The sequence below is a fragment of the Arachis duranensis genome, chromosome 8, assembly GCF_000817695.3.
Source record: "Arachis duranensis cultivar V14167 chromosome 8, aradu.V14167.gnm2.J7QH, whole genome shotgun sequence".
NCBI classification, from domain to species: Eukaryota; Viridiplantae; Streptophyta; class Magnoliopsida; order Fabales; family Fabaceae; genus Arachis; species Arachis duranensis.
The window spans coordinates 23,589,593-23,610,022 of record NC_029779.3 but is presented as its reverse complement, the minus strand read 5'-3'; the positions used below and the strand labels follow the sequence as shown (position 1 = coordinate 23,610,022).

Genomic DNA, 20,430 nt, shown 5'->3' with positions numbered 1-20,430 from the left:
AACTTTTTTTTTCTTAATCACTAGACAATAATTTTAATTTTGGGCCAGATTATCTTGTGCATTATTCTTAATTGGGCTAGTCTTGAGTGGAAAAAATTGGGCCTTATTTTGGGCCTTGGGATTTTTTGGCCTCGTATCACTTTCAGTCCAAAAAAAAGAGACTCCTATGCCTATCAATGGAGTTGAGATGATGAGGATGGGGATCATGTCAGTCATGATTCACGGAGATTCTTCTAAACCGGTGAAGTAAGAATCAGCAGCAAAGCAAGTAAAACCCTAATTTCCTTTTGTGATCATGCATCTCAGAAAATAGAACAAATTAAATTGCGACTCGAAGTTTCTCAGCTCATTTCTACTTGAGTTCCAAACAGGGGTACGCTCTTTGCTTTAGCTGATTATTTCAAAGTTTTTTACATGCATTGGGTAATGGTTTTTCTGAAGACATGTTAATGATCATAGTAGTGGTTTTGTTCTAGTGATGGATCCTCACAAAGAGAGAATTAAGACTGGATGCCACAAAATCCTGGACGGAATAAACTCAATGTCTTTGGTGAATTTAGATGACCAGCAAGTTCATTCCTTGGTAATGATGAGAGAAATTGCACGCGGGGTTGTTGATGATCAAAATAGGAAGGTAAATAAGATGGTCAGATAGCTGCAGAAAATTTTATGCATACCTTTTCACTTGCCATGTCCATGATGAGTGATGACAATGCAAATGCACTTGATTGTGGTGTTTTTTGCAGGTGACTAGGAATGATGTGATTCGTGCCTTGCGCCGCAGCATCTTGAAAATGGTTTGAACTACTTCTTTGCATAGATGGATTCATTATGGATATTGTCTAGATGAATGTTTTATGTTTGTCTCGATTGACTTGACACAGGTGTGTGCATCGAGGGATATCATTCGATTATTGAGTAGGATGTCTTACGAAGGCTTGGATGACCAACAGATGAATTTATTGTTGAGAATGAACGAAATTGCTCATCGGATTATTGATAAACGGCCTAGAGTTGCAATAGCTAGGCCTAATTTACTTGTAGAACAAGTAAGGGGTTTATACTGCTTATCTTATAGTAGCTTTGAAATGTATTCTCCCCAAGTTGGCTAGGTTTAAGGTACATGATCAGTTTTACAGGTTGCACTTTTGGATGAAGGGATGAGAGATAGTCCTGTGGTTGAGTCGAGTAAGATCGGGGATGCTCTGATTGATGGGGCTCAAAGCATGAGTAATGATGATGATATGTTAGATGTGGAACATGTTTTAAGATTTGAAAATGGGATGAATGTTGCACAGGAGTCTCTATCGCCATCATGCTTCCAGCAATTTCTTCTGTGGCCTCCTGACGATTGCATCACTTTAGAATGGGTTCAGGATATGATGTCCACATTTGAGCATGTTTCACAGAAGGTGTTGCCATCTGCATTTTGTAATATTGTGCGAACCATTTTGGTGGATAAGTTGACAGATGCTGCTTCCAGTATTTTATGTGAGGAACCAAATTGTGTGGAGGTTGACTGTGAAGGAGAAGATTCAAGGGTCATCGTAGTAGGCGATATACATGGGCAGTTTCATGATTTATTGTCTCTCTTCAAGCATGCAGGAGTGCCCTCGGAGAGCCAATTTTATGTTTTCAATGGGAATTATGTAGGTAAAGGAGCTTGGGGCATTGAAGTACTTTTGGTCTTGCTAGCTTGGAAGGTATGGTTATCACTGTGAAATTGCATAAATGTTGATGTCCCTGAATGCCAATAATTATAGTAATGATACAAACAAAACTAACTAAATTGTACGAAATAGAAATATGTTACAGATCTAGCAACCATACTAGTATTATATAACTTCAGAGTATTTATTAGTATGTAAAGTATGTCATTACATATTCAGGTGTTGATGCCTCACAGAATATATCTGCTCTGTGGAAATCATGAATCAAGATATTACACCGGAAGGTATGGTTTTGAGAACGAAGTATGGACCAAATATGGTAAACAAGGAGAATATGTATACAACAAATTTTTGGAGTGCTTCAAGGTGCTTCCGTTAGCTTCAGTTATAGCAAACTGTGTTTATACTACTCATGGAGGGTTTTTCCGTAGCAAACATTCTGCTCCTTCACGAAAGCCAAAACATAGGAAGACACAAAGGGTGGATCTTGGTTCTTTGGCTGAGTTATCTGAAGTTAAAAGAGCTCGTATTGGTTCCCCTTATGAAGGTCCTAATATATTATTGACTGACATCCTCTGGTCAAAACCATCTAAAAGGAATGGTCTAAGGGAGAATGCAGGTCGAAAGTATGGTTTATGGTGGGGTCCTGATTGCACCGAGGCTTTCTTAAAACGACACAATTTAAAGGTATTATTTAAAAATTATAATGTTGCAAACTTATATTTATGTTTTAATTGGTGTATAAAGGTTAAGCATAACTTATTCGTGAAAGTTGAAAATTTTCTGTTAAAAGTTGCCGTTCATAACTGTCATTATTCTAGATGGGTTGGTGTTTAGATGTCTATGGAAGAATGACACAAGTTAGTAACTATTATTTGACTGATTAATCCAACTTGGTTTTAAAATGGCCTAATTCTGTTGTTCATAATTTACTTGATTTAGTTTCACTTCATTTATTTTCCTTAACTTGAAAATCTGTTGCTGCTAATACTTTGTGGTGTCCAATTCTTGCTCCACAGCTGATCATCAGATCACATGAAGGGCCTGATGCAAGGGCTGGTCAGGATGATTTTGGGAACATGATGATTGGATATAGCTTGGATCACGATGTAGAATCAGGAAAGCTATATACACTTTTTAGTGCTCCAGACTACCCACAGGTTAATATGTGTATATGTAACTAGCACTTTTCTGTTTATACTATTGTTTGTTTGTATTTTTTTTTTTTATATTTTCCTGGAAATTTAGTATGTTGGAATGCATGTCTTCAAGTTCCATAACCTTGAAATGATGGAAAATTCAGTCAAAATCTGTCTGCATTTTATTAGCTAGTAGCAGCTCTGCAAATGGAAATTATTAGAGGTATTTTATGATTTGAAACAAAACAGCATCACGCCCTTATTGTGTTTGACTGATAAAACATAACTTTCTACAAGGAATTGGGAATTTGAGATCTGCAGCATCTGAAGTAGCATATCTCTTGAAAGGTCTTCTATGTTGCAGTTTGGTCAAAAGAGATATAATAATGAAGGAGCATATGCAATATTGCAGTCTCCAGATTTTGCAAGTCCTTCCTTTTTCTCATTCAAAGCTGCAGAAAGACCAACGGTAATCAGTTCTTATCTAGTAAACATTCAGAGCTTAAACAGCATATTCTCTTACACCGTAGGGGATCAAATGCAAGCTGAGTGTAACCCACAATGGTCGGAAAATAAGATTTGTATTGAAGTTGGGAGAAGACTTAAAAATGTTATGTAATAATTTATTTGGAAACTTGTAGGTATAAAGGGGTTTCATATGTAAAATATTTTCTTTATGCAAGAGTTTCGTGCTTAAAAAAGTTTCTTTGCATCATTGACAATGGTGATTAAGAATGGATTAGCTAAAGGGTGACCTAAGGGTATTTTGTTCAAGAGAATAAAAGTAGCATCAATGAATAGAAAACTTCAAATGTTTTCATTAAATTTACCTTTTGCTATTAAACTTTCTACTTGACTACTTGTAACATGCTTAACAAGTACCCTTAGCAAGGCCCAAATAAAAATTATTGAAGTGATGTACCTAAAAGACAAAAGGAAATTATTGAATTGGTTTTATCGACTGTTGTTAAGTGCATTTGTCTTTTGTGATACTTGCTTCCCAGGTGGATCCTTATGTTGATTCTGATGCTGATGAGATGGACTTGCCTGCGCCAAGTTCTTCCCAAATAGTATGTGAGCAAATAACTTTTCCAATAAGTTCTCCTCAGCTTTCTCTTTACGTGATAAATAAAGAACAACTGAAGTATATTTGTCTGTAATAATAGCATTGGAAATTCTAATAGAATTAGATAGTATTGTGCTGCTTTTTCACTTAGAGCTGTATTTATAATTTCTTCTTTTTGCATGTTTTACGGCATAAAATGCCCAGAACATGATTTTCCTCTTTGCCATCATGCTGTATTGGCTACTAAATATTGGAAACGCAGGCCTCAACCTCTGCTTTCTGTGCTTCTCAAAGACCATATCCAGGTGGCTCGAGACCCATTTTTGATTTTAGTTTGTTGGGCATAGACAATGGACCATCTTGGAGCGTTGAGCTTGGAGATGGTTTAGGTGGCACTCAAGTTATGCAGGTTCCGAGGGCCCCCGTGGTGGAAGGCTTGCCGCTTCCTCCCAATATACAGGTACATTTATCACACAACTCTGGGCATCTTTGTTAATATGCTAATCCTTACCCGAAGGTTTGGTCTACAGGAGCCGCACCGGTCTGCGTACAAGTATTTGTTCGAGCTGGTTGGTGCATTGAAACATGTGGTTGTAACAAGGGTAAGAATTATGGCTCATGGCTGGTTTGTTGTTTCACGTGTTCTCCTTTTTAGAAATCAAGCTGGTTTTCTCAATTTCAGGAGACTGAGAACAGGGCCCGTGTGTCAGCATTGAGAAGCAGAGCCAAGAAACGAAAGGGAAGGAAGAGTAATAGTTGATAGGTGAGTTTTAGAAAGCGCCCCTCCAGAAGAGGCGTCCCACGTGCGGTTTGCCTTTTGGTTTCGTGGTTGCAGTTGGACACGTGGTGATGCGTGACGGGCTCGCGTAATGAGGTGAAAGATGAAACCTGTAATAGGGAAGTTTTCATTTTTCGTTAGTTATATTTTCGGCTCTTCTGTTTTGTGGGTCAGGCGTTAAATTTTGAGTTTAATTTTGATGCACTCACAATGTCACTGTCGTGCAATTACATCTGTTTTTTTGGATAACCATTCACACGATTAATGTAAAAGATAGTTATTTTTATTGATGTGGTGTTAGTGTGTTATGTAATGCATCAAAATTAAAATCTTAAATTTTTTGCCATGAAAGACGGGATGTTCAGCTGGGGCTTGCGATTTTTTTTTTTGCTTAAACCTCTTGAGAGATATTAGCAATGGGTCTAATATGAGAAATATTAACTTTTTTTTTGCTGGCATGTAATTAGTTTTTTGAATGATGATAGTGAGAATTTTAAAGAAAAAGTGTGAACTAGACCCAAAAAAATGTGAAAGAAAGGGACCTAATCTAATAGGTGGGTGGGGTTCCATAGTGGCTAGGCTTGTTTTTTGTGTTTGTTTAGTGGTCCAATTTATTGAAGTAATAATAATAACCATCAGAAGACATGATTAATATCAATGAAGAATGGCTTCTTGTCGGGAATTTTAATGAAATTGCTAGCCCAGATGAAAAGAAGGGAGGAGCATGGGTGGATATTAATGCTTGTAGGAAATTTGATGGCTGGATTAGAAGTTGTGGCCTAATTGACTTAAGTTATGTTGGCACAAAATTCACTTGGAAAGGACCGCAATGGGAAGGCTTAGAGAGAGTTTTTAAACGGTTGGATAGAGCTTTATCAAATGTAGCCTGGAGGGTTAAATTTCTAGACGCAAAAGTAGATATCTTAGCAAGATCAAATTCAGACTACCATCCTTTACTCATCACCCTGGAACCCCCACAAATACAGTTGAGAGAAAACTTTTTAGGCATGAGGCGATGTGGAATATGCACCCAGATTTTGAGGAATTTCTTAAGTTGAATTGGAAGAAGCAAGACAGTCTCAGTTATGCCCTTTTTAGAGATGGCGAAGGGTCTGAAAAAAAGGAAGCTGCTCAATAGGTTGACCGGAATTCAAAGAGCACCAAGCTATGGAAACAACCCGTTTTTACAGGATCTCGAAAAACAACTCAATAAGATTGTCTACTAAATAATATTGGAAATGCAGGCCTTAACCTCTGCATTCTGTGCACATTTTTGTTAATATGCTAATCCTTACACGAAGGTTTGTTCTACAGGAGCCGCACCGGTCTGCATACAAGTATTTGTTCGAGCTGGTTGGTGCATTGAAACGTGGTTGTAACAAGGGTAAGAATTATGGCTCATGGCTGCTTTGTTGTTGCACGTGTTCTCTCCTTTTTAGAAACCAAGCTGGTTTTCTCAATTTCAGGAGACTGTGAACAGGGCCCGTGTGTCAGCATTGAGAAGCAGAACCAAGAAACGAAAGGGTAGGAAGAGTAATAGTTGATAGGGACACAGAGACACTTGCATGTGACAAAAGATGTTCGTTACCTTTGATTAAATAACCCCTGTGACTGTAAGACCTTTCTTTGCTTGTGTCCCTTCCGTAAATATTTTCTTTTCTTTTCTTCTTGCCAGTTCTTGCTTCAGTGCAAGACTTTAATATTAGCTTTGCTGTCAAGAATAAATGGACACACAAGTTTTGTTGTCAAAATATTTGTGTCTTCCCGTTTGTTGCATTTTGATGCATCATTGAATTGTGATTGCAACTTCTTGACAATCTTAGAATCACAGCATAAGCTACCACGGTGTCACATGGCACGAGTTAACAAATAATTTCATGTGTTAAAAAACTCATTCATAAATGTTTGAGTTGGGTGAGAGTGTGTAAAGATGATGTGATTAGAAAAGAAAATAGAAAAAAAAATAATAAGTAAAAAACAAAGATATGAACAAAACTTTGCATTTTGTTAGAGTGGTAAATCTCAATGCAATCAATATATTAAAAGGATTTATATAAGAGTAAAAAAATAAGTAAAAAAAAAAAGGTAAACTAACTTTAGTTGGCTAACTCTAATAAATATACGAGACTAACAACCACTAATAAAAACTACAATACTAGGGAGCCAACTCTATATAAGCTAAGAATCAGCCAACTGATAAACCAGAGGCACCGATAACTTTAACCGGATGTTGCTACTGATAGGCACACGGATGTTTCTTTTTCTTGTAAATTGGATGGTTTTGGATATGATTTCTATGTTTCATGTATTAAGCATTGATAAAACATAATTAATTATATGGAACTAACTAATTAATGATCAAAGCATCTGTTACGTGATTCTCTCCTATCACTAATGTATCTTCCCTTATGTTTTGAACGTGGTCAACAATAATTTAAAAAATAAATTAAAACTAATTATAATTAATTATGTTGTTCTATTTTTGGCTGATTATTAGTTGGTTTCATATACTTTTCCTAAAAACTAATATGACTATTGACTGCACATTAATTACTACTATCACACACAAAATACATAATTTGAATTGATGACAGCACTAACAACCACTAACGTCATGCACGTTAAGATAATAATGCAATCTGCTAATAGATTGAGCTGTGTTAATAATATCATTATAAATTGATTGGTATTGATCCGTGATTCCTCAATCCGTCTCAAGAGAAAACAAAACTTGTAATTATAAAACATAATTATTCAAAGAAAAAGTATAGGTAACAAATAAGATTTTTGAACAATGTACAATAATGTGAATTAATAGGGTTAAAAGAATAAATTTAATTAATAACATTAAATTAAGATATAGTGTATTTTCATTTGATTGGTAGTTGTTTATGTTGTTCAAAATTTTCATTGTCCTCCTAACACTCCCCTTATTCAAATACCAAGTTAGGACAGACATATTTTCTGAAGTTTTATAACTTAGAATATATGAAGTTTGAGTCCTCACAACACAATTTTGGAACTATTATTCTCATTCAACTTGGTTTGACCAATTGACTGAATCATTGTATTATATGTATACTCGTAGAATAAATATAGGTATAGAAAATTAAATTAAAAAGGAAAATGTTGGGTACGAAGTTGCATTCTCGTTATATATCTATAGATCTATAGATATTATAGATATATACAAAAATAAGAAATTTCTAGATGGGTTGGGATATTGATGATGCATTAATGTTAGGTATTATTAAATGTTTTTTTACGACAGAAGTTAGGAATGGAGTTTTATACCTCAGCAAAAGCAGTTGAGTTATGCCAGTGATAATGTGCTGTCTCATTATACTAAAACTTACCTGACCGACATTATATTAATTAAAAGGTTAAAACACGATTAATTTGAATTCTTTTAATTTTAAATTTTATTTTAAAAAATAAAATGTAATTTTTTATTTTTAAATATTTTTTTATATTTGTTTGGTTTTTACTCTGATCTATTTTTTAGGTCATTATTTAGGCTATAAAAATAGTTGTTATTTAATAAATTTAATTATATTATTATATAATAATTTTTAATTATCAACTTCATATAAAATTGTATGTAAAATTTTTATCATCAAAATGATATGCGGCTACGTGACATGCACATCTTTTTTGAAAGGTTGTAAATGGCAGAAACAATAAAAATATAAAGTTCATAAGAAAAAAAAAAGTTATGAATTAAGCCCTTGCTCTAATTTGTTAATCTTTTGTTAAATGAATAATTAAAACACAACCTAATACCTTGGAATAATTAATTATAATTACTATCTCTACTACCTGGCATATATTTGTTGGGGTATTAGCTTTTCATTTTAGTTAATTGATTAGTCTTAAGTTTGAACTTTTGTGCACAAAAAAGTGCATGATTGGCGTCATCAAATAAATTTTCCATGAGTATAATCATTCGTTGTTTGAACCTTCCACAACAATAACAAGAATACCCACGGCAAAATATTGAAAGTTACAGTAATAAACTAATAATAATAAACAAATAATCAATTAGTGCGCGTAATTAATTTGAGTGAGTCAACAACACTTCTTTACTCAAATTTAATTAGGGTTAGTTAACTGAAAAATTAAACAATTAAGAAGTAAAAACCGAAGCTTTGGGAGATTGTAAGGAATTAAATGATTGAGCTTCAGTTAGATCCGTTTGTTGTTAGTTATTAAATTGAAGAACCTCTTTCCAATTCTGAAAGCAAACAACTTTCTTTGTGCAGTGTTTCCACGTAATCGCCGGGAGAACCGGTCTTTCTTTCTTTCTTTGTTTTCTATCCAAATTTATTTTCTTTCTTCACTTTTCCCATTCTCAGCGCTTTATCGCACCTTCTCCTTTCTCTTTCTTTTCTGTTCTTTTCCCCTTTCTCCCATCCTTATTAGGGTTTTTTGAATCTTCCAAATTCCCCAAATTTCCCGTCATTTCTCACTTCCTGTTTCAACGAATCTTCAAATTCATTCGCCCAAGATGATGATGCCCCCTGGCCTCGTCTCCAACCTCCAAGAAGCACTTCAAAACAGAAAAGGTTCCCAAGAACAAGGATCCAAGGACAATGAGGACCCACCCGAACCCGCTTCTTCTACCGATGAGAATCCCGAACCTGAATTCGATCCTTCCAAGCCCATTTTGTTGGTTACCAACAGCGATGGTGTTGAGTCCCCTGGCCTCACTCACCTCGTCGAAGCCCTAGTTCGTCAAGGCCTCTACAATGTCCATATCTGTGTTCCTCAATCGTGGGTCTTTTTCTCCTTCACTTTGATTTTTCGTGTTACTGATTTGTGGGGTGCCTGGTTCTTTTCAAAGTTCGGATTTTTTTTTTAATAATTGATGTGGGTGTTGTTATTGAATATTGTGATGTGTTTTGTAATTTTGTTAGTTCGTAAAATGGTTGCTTTAGGGACAAATCGGTTTCTGGGCACTCTGTTACTTTCAAAGAAACTGTGGAAGCTTGTTCTGCTAAAGTTAGTGGTGCCTCTGCATTTGAGATTTCAGGTAACACTTCAATTATATCCCTTCATCTTGTGTCAATTTGATGGAAATTCAGGAATTTTTTCTGTGTATTGATTGTTGTATCGTTAACATCATTTTTAACAGAAATTGCTTGTTTTCTAAATTCAGGAACTCCTGTGGATTGTGTGTCACTAGCATTATCTGGGGCACTGTTTTCATGGTCAAAGCCAATGCTGGTGAGTATTTGTATCATACAATTAAACTTTAACTGTGCATTTGTCTCACATCCAATGCTGAGGATTGTGGATGATGATATATATGATTTACATTTCAGGTTATTAGTGGGATTAACCGGGGATCCAGCTGTGGTCATCACATGTAAGTTGTTCACTTATGGTTAGAGATGAATATGTAATAATTGTAAATCTAACATATCTCATATAGCTGCGAAATTCCGAGTTTCATTTGAAAGTGGTGTTTGTAGCCCCTATGTGTAGACCAATGCTCATCTCATGAAAATTCACCAGGTTCTACTCAGGTGTTGTTGCTGGAGCTAGAGAGGCATTATTATCTGGTGTACCGGCTTTGTCCATATCATTAAACTGGTAAAGTTTATGATTGTTTATTTATATCCAGTTTTAACTGTGCCTTCTTGCTGGACATTATGAATTGGTATCATCCTGTTGTAGGAAGAAGGATGAAAGTCAAGAAACTGATTTCAAGGATGCAGCTGAAGTCTGTTTACCTTTGATAAATGCAGCTATCAGGGATGTTGAGAAGGGAACTTTTCCCAAAAGCTGCTTTTTGAATATAGAAATTCCCACATCACCTTCAAAGAACAAGGTGTGCAAAATTTCTATATTTTCAAATGCTTTGCTGCATTATGGAAGTGCTTAGTTTGGGAAAATTGATTGTTCAAAATTCTAGTATGCTTGAAGTTTGATATTCTATACTCGTTTCTTTCTCTGGGAAAATTGTTTATATGAATGCAGTGTTATCCTTCTCTTTTTAGGGCTTCAAATTAACCAAGCAAAGTATGTGGAGATCCACGCCAAGCTGGCTAGCTGTGTCAGCTAGCCGCTATCCAACTGGTCATTTCATGGCCAATCAACAAGGTGGCCTTGGCCTTCAGTTTGCACAGCTTGGACGGGATGCCTCTGCCGCTGTAAGTGATCCACTTGCTCAAAGAAATTATGTTCATGATTTGTGTAATCCCCAAATGATTCTCATGCATCTAATTCGAATCTTCCTCATCTTTGTCTTCTTCAGGGCGCAGCTCGTCGACTGGCTACACAGAAAAAGAACTTGGAGGTTATTGAATCAGTTGGAGCTTCAGGAAAATCCGATTCCAACAGAGTGAAGAAGTACTTCAGACTAGAGGTAAAAAAAAAAAAAGAGAAGAAAAACAATCTTCATTGAGTATTCTGGCATGAGGATCATGTGTGACCCCTGTTGATATTAAGTTAATCTGTTTTTTTTTTCCAAATAAGAAAAGATAGCATTTTGTACCGAAGAGGTTATCGTAAAAACTTAAAGTTGTTCACAAAGGTTACCTTTCACTATGAGTTTCTACTCACTACCTCTGACACATCTAATCACATGATTTAGATTGCAGGTTTTGAATAGCATTTAAATGATTTTTAATATTTTGTTTAAATGAACTTACTTAAGCTCTTCTTGCATATTCAGTTTCAGGAAAAGCAGCAGGAAGATATAGATGAAGATACGGATTACGGAGCACTTGAAAGTGGATACGTAAGTTGCAATATTGAATTACTGTATTCTTAAGCAGCAGTAATTTGTTATTCTCAACTAATTCTGTACATTTGAGATTTATGATGATTCTTTCTTTTCCTTTTTTCTTGCATAAATCAAAGATGGAGCAGAAGCGTTAGTCACACCAATTAAATAGTTGATTTCATTTCATTCTCGGTTTCAATTTTAATATTTTTTTTCTTATTCCGGTTTTGACATTTTATTTTTGGTTCTCTTCATTGTTTCACTTGCTTTGGTTACTTAGTTTATTTCTGAGGCGAAGCAAATGCTTCTTGTAATCACTTGGGCATATTTTAGAAAAATGCCATTTGGAATGTTTGTAATGCCAATTATTAGCAAAACAATGGAGCACTTGTAATTTTCCACTTGTATCTTCATTTGAAGATGGTTAAGCTTTGGAGTTGATGATTTCTTAGTATGTGTTCTGTTCTTTCTCATATTCAAGGTGTACTAGTGTATATTATTTATGTTAAAAGAAAAATTAATTTTGAAATGGATTTTGTTTGTGATTTTATATATTTCTAGAGTGTAACCACTTTTGAAACCTTCGTTAGTGATTTATATATATTCAAATATATTCAATAGATGCAGCTCTACAAAATTGAGTTTAATTCATGATGCCAAATATGATGAGAAAGCATGACTATAAAAAATCCCAAATAGTGTAAATCAACACTGACAAGGCACAATTTGGAACTTGGAAGGATGGGTGATGTTTGTATCATCTTTTATATACAATTTTTTTTTATATTTTTTACCTATTCTACCGATATGGCCATATCTATCAAGTATCAACTACTTTTTTATTGTATTTAAATTATAATAATATTAGATTAGGTAAGTTCAACTCTTTTGTTTTTTATGGAAGATTTTCCCCCTTTTTTGCATAAAGGAATAGGTGAGATTATTAGTTTATTACTAGGATTTTTTTAATTTAAATTATTTAAATATAATATTTACGAAAATGTATAATTTAGAGTGTATTTACCTATATGCACAACATCTCATATTTTAGATAGTGTCTAAAAATTAGTTAAAAGCACATTTTGAATGCATGTTTTCATAAATATTATATTTAAATAAAAAAAATCCTTATTACTATGGTTTTGCACTTTAGGTAAGGTTATATTATTTAATGCTGTAAAAAAAAAATAAAATGTCAATTATTTTATCATTTTTTGTTTGGTCAGAAAATAGGTTAGATAGTCTTTAAAGCTACGTTTATTTATAGAGACATGAACAGAAATAATATGTTCAAAAATATTAACATAATGTATTTTGTATTTATCCTGACAGAAAAAACACAAAAATACTAACTAAACAAAAAATATAATTTATTTTTTATTTTTTTTATTATTTTTATTAATTTTTTATAATTATATTTTTTATTACAAATTTTTTAAATAAAAAAAATAAAATTAAATTAAATTTTCATAATTTATTTTAATTTATCACCATACAAAGGACACAACATTTTGTGTGTATTGTCAGACTAACTCCACATCATAATTAATACTCACGTACACTATATATGTCATATCCCCAATACTAAAGATTTTCATCCACCATTGGTCTTAGGTAAGTTTGGAACCCTCATGCACATATTGCAAAGGCAGAAATCATTATCACTAGACTAGGCCTTGTGTTATCATTTGAAAACTTTTTTCAAAAAGAAAAAAGAAAACATGGGCTTAAAAAGCACTTGATTTCTGTGATGGGCTTTACTCTACGGCCGAACCAACCTGTTTTTATTTATTTTTTGGTGTCTACTAACTTGTTTTAAAATATAAAGATATATTATCTTACGGTTGAGACTTAGATCAGATGACAATTAGGTTGTCTCTTAGAAAACTGCACCAAGATCAAATCCTAACTAAGACTGAAATGAAGAAAATATATCATCTTAAATAATTTATCCAAACATATTAAATTACTTAATAAATTTCACCTATCAGTTTTACATAAAAGTATTCTATTAAAATTTTATATATGAATAGTTACTTAATTATAATGATAGCTATGGCTCTATGACATGTATATGTAGTTGGTGGAAAATTGTGTGTGAATAATAATAAAAGGAACTTGGCTACAGAATGAGAAAGTCAACAGGACAAATTGATGTTGACTTTGTATATATATATCCATGGCGGCCTTGATGTTGCATCCAATAAACACATAGAATAGAAGTATATAATGCAAACCTATTATAGCATTGCAGCTTATTATTCTTCTTCTAACTGTCATTGTCTTTTGCAGATAAAAAGGATTTCAATCTCACCGCACTTTATGGCACCGCCCAATCCAACACACTCTCATAATCTCTATCTACTTGTGCGCCAATTCTTTCATTTGCAAATAAATAAATAAATATTTCATCGAATCTAGCTAGTTTAGTGAATTGATGTATGTATAGTATTATAAGCCAAGATTGTTGCAATTTGTTTAGGAGTTTAATTTTAATGTAGAGATAATATTCAATTTAATCCCTGAACTTGCATGTAAATCTCAATTTAGTCCCTAAAGTTTCAATTGCATTTATTTTGTCTCTGAACTTTGTGAACATAACTCATGTTAGTCTTTGAAACAATTTTTAACGTATAAATGTTAACGGAACACTGTCGTGAACAGCCGGATACCACACTAAACTTTGTAAAATGATGTCGTTTTAGTTTTGACACTCAAATAACCCAAAAACAACATCGTAAATGGTGTTTATTAACATTTTACCTAACAAAAGAAGTGATATAATGCCATTTTTGAACTATTTAAATGCCAAAATCAAAACTGCATCATTGTACAAGTTTTAACGTGACATCTAATAGTCTATAACAGTGTTCCATTAACGTTTTTATACTAAAAATTGTCTCAGACACTAATATATGAGGCAAGTTTATAAACTTTGGGGATTAAATAGAGGCAATTGAAACCTCAGGGACTAAATTGAGATTCGCGTATAAATTCAGGGACTAAATTGAATATTATCTCTTTAATGTATTGACAAACTAAAATATTTTATATAATTGTATAATTACATATGTATTTTTATTATAATGATTTATACGATTAATATAAAAAGTAGTTATTTTTACTGATATAATATTATTTAATTATATCATTAAATACACGTATAAAACTATTTTATATTCACTTAATCATATATATTTGTTCAGGGATATATGTGTATAAGAAATTTCAGATTATTAATAACCTTGTACTGTATGCTCTATCATCTTCTTCCTACAAATTAAAGCTTTAAATATTGATTTAGAAAAAAGTGAGATAACACAATAACAATAATAATAATAGGGGAATCAAAGGGGTCCCCAATAAATTTTCAGAAAAATTAAAGCGTCACTGATGGATAGATCATAGATATGGCAAAACAAAAGAAGTTAATGATATTAATGAGAGTGAAAAGATTTCTTTTGCTCCTCCTACTCACCTTTCTAATTCGTTGCTGAATTCAATTCCCTGTGAAGTAAAAAAATGAAATGATTCTATGAAGATGGCCCATAATTAAAGAGAAAAGTTTCATTGATTTATTTGATTATGGAACTATGAGAAATTGATTGGAATAATTCAAAATAATAACAATAATTAGAAAAGAAGTGAGTCCACTAGACAAAGTTATTATGGACCCATCAAATTATAGAGCTTACGCGGTGCCGACTGGCCTTCATGCTCAACCTTCTCTTTGCCTCTTTTTTATTTTATTTTAATTAATTTTCAACATGAATGATTGAGCTTCACATTAATCACTGCTCAGTGGCTAAAAAATTTGACATTAATCCAAACATAATAAAATCAACTTGTTATGATTAAAAGAGGCTGTGTCTCCCCAGCTTAGATTCTTTCCAGAAGATTTCTTATGTCACCAAAATCATAATTAATTATACTTGGAAATAATGGTTTAATTTTCATCCTTTTTTTTTGTTTATCTTAGGGAGGCACTACTATATATGAGAATAATGTGAAATTTGTTGAGGAGTATAGATGGATAAAGTGGGGAAAGTGAGTACATTGACTTCTTATGCAGCACAGGTGGTGGAAGTACACAACAAAAAATTCATCTCAACGTATTGCATTTGAGGAATGTTTTGTTTATGTATGTTTGTTTACTTGACTATTAGTTTATGTTTATTGGCTAATCTGTTTTCTTGTGGTTGATTTTGGTCCTTGATGACAATGTCGAAAGGGATTAAATTTAATCACTTGACATTAGTACTCTGTACTCCCTAAAAAGGTCGAGTTATTTATTACTGATCTAAAAAAAATATGAAATTTGTTGATGGAAATTACACAACAACAGAGAGACTTTAATTACTTTTCAAAATGAGTAAACTTATTAATTAATATCTAAGCAAAAAGAAATAGTACTATTAACATTTTATTTCTTTTCCCTTTGGGTTTAATTTGTTGTTGTGATCATAGTGGAATCCACTATTTTTTAATTGTATATCTGTTGCAAGAATATTATAGACAATTTTAAAGTTTAAAACACAGAAACATAATATATGATAATATTTTAGTTTTTTTGTGTACGAAGATATTTTTATGTAAATAATAATTTTTTTATTGTATTGATTCTTTCATCTTTTTCTTTTTTTCTCGCCTAATTCTTAAATCTCTTTCTTCTTCTTTTTCTTTTTTAGTCCAATGGGTCGTTCTCTCCTCTTTCTGTTCGCGATCTTTTTTGCCATCCTTATCTCCGCCGTTCGAGATTCCAACGGAAAAGTTATCTGCCTTTCTTCCAAAGTTTTTGGATTTTTCAAAGCGCCTTCCGGGAACAACGTGGAGGAAGAAACTCGTTAGGCCATTTTAATCGTTGGTTCCAATGGCTATTGGAATTACAGAGATTAGGTATCGTCATTTTTATACTCCCGTTCTTTCAAGTTTTAATTTTTTTTTTCTTTTTATGCTTTCCTTTTCTCAACATTTTCTCTTGTCAATATTTTGTTCCTTCTTTGTTTGACTGTTTAGTATGAAATTGATGAACTGTTGCTGGATGTTTATTTTATTAGATATGTAGATGGTTATTTTTTATTCTGAAGTGGATGTTTATTTAATTTGAATTGGATTTAAGTAGATATAATAAAATTTGATGGATGCTCATTTTACTAGCATATGATGAATGGTTATTTTCATTCTAAACTAATAGTTTGACGGAAAAAAAGTTCAACGACACTGAACTGATTTATAAGAGAAAAACCAACAATGTAGTGACTATTTTTTTTTCACCTTTTGTGGATCGAAATTATAGTTTATTGTTGACGTTATTTAAATTTTCCGTTGTCTATCTAATAGTAGAATAATATGGTCAAACCACGTTACATGTATTACATGTAAGAATTCAAACTCTTTGTAGATACAATATGTGTTGATAGTTAAAATTTATTATATAATTTGATATATTTAATTAAATTATTATTTAATAATATTTTAACTATCAATTTTATTTATATGAAAATTAATGTAGGTGAATTTTTTTTATTTATAAATCATTTCGTTGAATGGGAACATACGAGTAAGTGAAATATTTGCAATGTCTCATAATATTCATAGTTTAAGATACAAGTCAAAAAAAATTATAGAGTTCTTGTTTTTTTGTTATAATTAATTTTGGGTTTAGCAAAGTTACTAAAACTAAGAATTAATTGTAAGATATATAGGTTTAATAATCGCTTGTCCTTGTTATAAATTATAGGTGTAGTTATTAGTAAAAAGAAAATACAAAGTGATACACTTTTTTTAATGAGTAATCCTCTTTTCCCCTTCTTTCTATTCTATTCTCCCTTTTTCCATCAAAAAGATTAGAAGTGACTTTTTATTCTCTATCTCCATTCTTTTCCAAAAGTTCAACCAATTTATAAGCGACATCTCTAGCTAATTTAATTTCCCGGGTAAAGCAAATAATGTCATCACCACTCAAGGTAAAGACTGAATGAGCTTTAGCTTTTAGAGTACCATAATAATTCAAACACACTGAGACATGTTTTTTGTACTTATTTCAATAGTGATGCATTTATATATCTAAATGTTTAATTATTATATATGTTGGTCCTGTAATTTCATTAAATTTATAATTTTTTTTATATTTTTAATTAAATCTTTCATGAAAAAAATTTAATTATAAAATAAAAAAAATTAATTATAAATTTAATAAATCTATAAAAATTAAGAGATCAAATAATTAAACCATAATTAAATTAAATGCATGACCTTAGGTACAATGACAATAAAGGAATAATCTCTTGATTTATTTGCAAAATTTGTCTCCAACAATCCATCACTACATTAATCAAACATGTTTAAATTCATCTTCATGAAATCATAATAAAATATATACATATATATGGTGGTATATATTTCATATAAACGCCAAAACACCCTACCTAGCTAGGTCATATTTTAGGTCATGACTTTGGCCTTATCAACTATTTCTCTCTCTCTCTCTCAAGTACCAACAAGTTGACCATGGCATGTGTACGGCTTTTGTCGTTGTTTTGATGTCATCATCCATATCATAAATATCAGAAAGAAAGAAAGAAAGAGAGAAAGAGAGAGCAATGAAACAATATGTCAACTTTTAAAGTAGTTCACAACTAGACTCATATGATTGGTATACAACAACATACACTATAGAAGTGAATCATAATAATAATAATAATAATTATACGCATAGAAGTAAAAATAAATAATATTATATTTTTATAGAGAGAGAGAGTACTTACTTTTAGGCGACAAACATGTGAATTCTGAAAGGACCTCAACATATATTTATGGCAGTTTCAAAGCAAGCACATCACTTATAATGGAAGACCCTCAAAACTAGCATCACTCATGTTTACCATTGACAGATAGAGACACTCCCTCTATCTATCTATCTATATACTCTCTCCCCTGCCTCTAATATTTATTAAATGCATGACATCTCTTTTTTCTTTTTTCGCCTTAAAATAATGTATGCATGGAACTAATTTAGCTCATGACCACTACTACTACTACTACTGCTACTACTTGCTCAATTATATGTACACATAATAATAATAATAAGCTTGCTTAATTAATTAATTAATCAAAGCTACTAGAAGGAAAATGATGATACTAAATGTGATCTGCTTGATAGAGTGATGCTGATGAAGAAGATGTTGATGATGGCAATGATGATGGAATGATGAGGGGATTATTATTATTATTATCAATGTGTTGTTGTTCCAATTGATGATGATTTGCAGCTAGAAGAGTTGCTTGATCTTGTGGACAAATAGCAGCAGCAGAAGCAGGTGTAGTAGTAGTAGTAGTAGTGGTGTAACAGTGGATTCTAGCAAGAGGATCTTGTTGTGATGATGAAGCAGGTGAATATGGTAAGCCACAAATATAATCCTCAATGATGTTCGTGTTATTAATATCACAGACTTTTGGCACAATTGGTTCCATCAAGTGATGAAGATCAAAATGCTGCTGCCATGTAGTACTAACTGGATTATTGATGATGAGTTTATCAATAATATAGTTTGATGGGGTGGCAGCAGTGATGGCAATATCATGATCACTACTATTTTTGGAAATCTGATGATCTTCTTGAAGAGGTAGCACACATCCAAATGATGATGATGATGACCAAGTATCTTCATACAAAGATGATGGATTAACAGTAGTGTTCATGGATGGTACTACTACTGTTTCTGCAGGCATTTGAATATGGTGATGGAAGTTGTTGCCATTATTGTTATAATTAATGTTATTGTTATCAAGCTGCTGCTGCTTGATATCAATAACATTTTGTTGATCAAAAGCTTGAAGGATTGATGATGGGATTATTGGAAGGTATAGCTGAGGGTTTAGGATAGGGTTTTCAGGGAAGAAAGTTTCTAAGGAAGAACCATTATTATTGGCAATAAGGCCATGATGATGATGATCAGAAAATGTGGCCAAAGAAGGAACAAGAACATCATGGGAAAGAAGCTTCTTCTTGATGCTTGAATTCCAAAAGTTTTTCACCTCATTATCTGTTCTTCCAGGTAGGTGCTTTGCAATCTGAGCCCACCTGAAGAACAAGTTGATATACACATAAAAAGAAAGCTTTTTGATTTGATGGGTTTGAGAATATGAAGTATGGGATACCATACCTGTTGCCTAGAATGCTATGGAGGTCAATAATGAGAGCTGCTTCTTGAGGAGAGAAGCTTCCACGTTTCAAATCAGGTCTGAGATAATTTATCCATCTTAATCTGCAACTCTTTCCACACCTCTGCAACCCTACACATGAAATGAAATGAGAAAGTATGTAGGAGCTTGGTAAAGAGAATGATGAGAGAGATGAATTTATTGGTACCTGCAAGTTTAGGGACAGAACTCCAACAACCATGGCCATAGGTGGTGATGTAGTTGATGAGTTTTTCATCTTCTTCTGGTGACCAAAGGCCTCTTTTGACCTTCTGCTTGTTGCAGCAAGAGTGATGCCCCATTATGATGATTATGATGCTGTCTTAGGCAATGAGGGGAACAAGATCAGTTTTGGGATTCTATCTATATATATAAACTGAAAAAGAAAAGAGAAGAGAGAGAGAGTTACTATAAGGGAATCTTGATTTAATAGGGTCTAGAGCCTATGATCTTTTAGGGATCCCTAGTAGGTTACAAGATGTTACATCAAAAGTATTGTATTCAGAGAGGGAAGGCTTGCCGTTTATTTTCTTAGATATTAGTAAAATATTTCTTCAAATTTTAAGGGCAAAATGATATATTTTTTATTTAATTACTCTGCTGGTCCTATAGTTATGGAAAAATTCAATTAGGTTCTTATACTTTTTTTTTAATTGGATTCTTGTATTAAATTTTTTTTTCAATTAAGTCCCTCTTAGTAGTAATTGGCTTAATTTTATAGGGACCTAAGTAAAAAAAAAAAAAATTGGTACAGAGACCTAAATAAAAGGAAAAAAAATGTAAAGACTCAATTAAAAAAAATTTTAATGCAAGGACTCAATTAAAAAAAAAAAAGTAACTATAAG

General features: G+C 32.6%; 3 protein-coding genes across 12 annotated transcripts; 2 read left to right on the top strand and 1 right to left on the bottom strand.

Annotated features, from left to right (window-relative positions):
- Window positions 1–212: 212 nt before the first annotated feature.
- Window positions 213–6,405, top strand: LOC107461444 (serine/threonine-protein phosphatase 7). Of its 10 annotated transcripts, XR_001586612.3 has the most exons (14): window positions 213–373; window positions 477–634; window positions 747–797; window positions 885–1,049; window positions 1,140–1,703; window positions 1,890–2,357; window positions 2,690–2,830; window positions 3,174–3,278; window positions 3,814–3,879; window positions 4,138–4,335; window positions 4,406–4,477; window positions 4,558–4,749; window positions 5,968–6,037; window positions 6,120–6,182. XR_001586612.3 is itself a non-coding variant. In XM_052252838.1 (12 exons), the coding sequence occupies exons 2-12, from the start codon at window positions 479–481 to the stop codon at window positions 6,179–6,181; spliced, it is 2,046 nt and encodes a 681-aa protein (XP_052108798.1). In that variant the 5' UTR covers window positions 213–373; window positions 477–478; the 3' UTR covers window positions 6,182–6,405. The 10 variants fall into 10 exon arrangements, 7 of the variants coding, with proteins under 7 accessions (XP_052108798.1, XP_020984715.1, XP_015935420.1 ...); XR_008002105.1 differs by having other exon boundaries at window positions 4,406–4,749; XM_052252838.1 differs by lacking the exons at window positions 4,406–4,477; window positions 4,558–4,749 and having other exon boundaries at window positions 6,120–6,405.
- A 2,437-nt stretch (window positions 6,406–8,842) lies between these two features.
- Window positions 8,843–11,460, top strand: LOC107461445 (uncharacterized). The gene is made up of 9 exons (XM_016079937.3): window positions 8,843–9,426; window positions 9,591–9,685; window positions 9,812–9,879; window positions 9,978–10,021; window positions 10,171–10,248; window positions 10,333–10,486; window positions 10,656–10,808; window positions 10,913–11,023; window positions 11,333–11,460. The coding sequence occupies exons 1-9, from the start codon at window positions 9,161–9,163 to the stop codon at window positions 11,429–11,431; spliced, it is 1,068 nt and encodes a 355-aa protein (XP_015935423.1). The 5' UTR covers window positions 8,843–9,160; the 3' UTR covers window positions 11,432–11,460.
- A 6,712-nt stretch (window positions 11,461–18,172) lies between these two features.
- On the bottom strand, window positions 18,173–19,908 carry LOC107461398 (transcription factor MYB26-like). The gene is made up of 3 exons (XM_016079877.3): window positions 19,755–19,908; window positions 19,549–19,678; window positions 18,173–19,466 (listed from the first exon to the last, which is right to left on the bottom strand). Exons 1-3 carry the CDS (start codon window positions 19,885–19,887, stop codon window positions 18,524–18,526), a joined length of 1,206 nt encoding a protein of 401 aa, XP_015935363.1. The 5' UTR covers window positions 19,888–19,908; the 3' UTR covers window positions 18,173–18,523.
- Window positions 19,909–20,430: the final 522 nt, after the last annotated feature.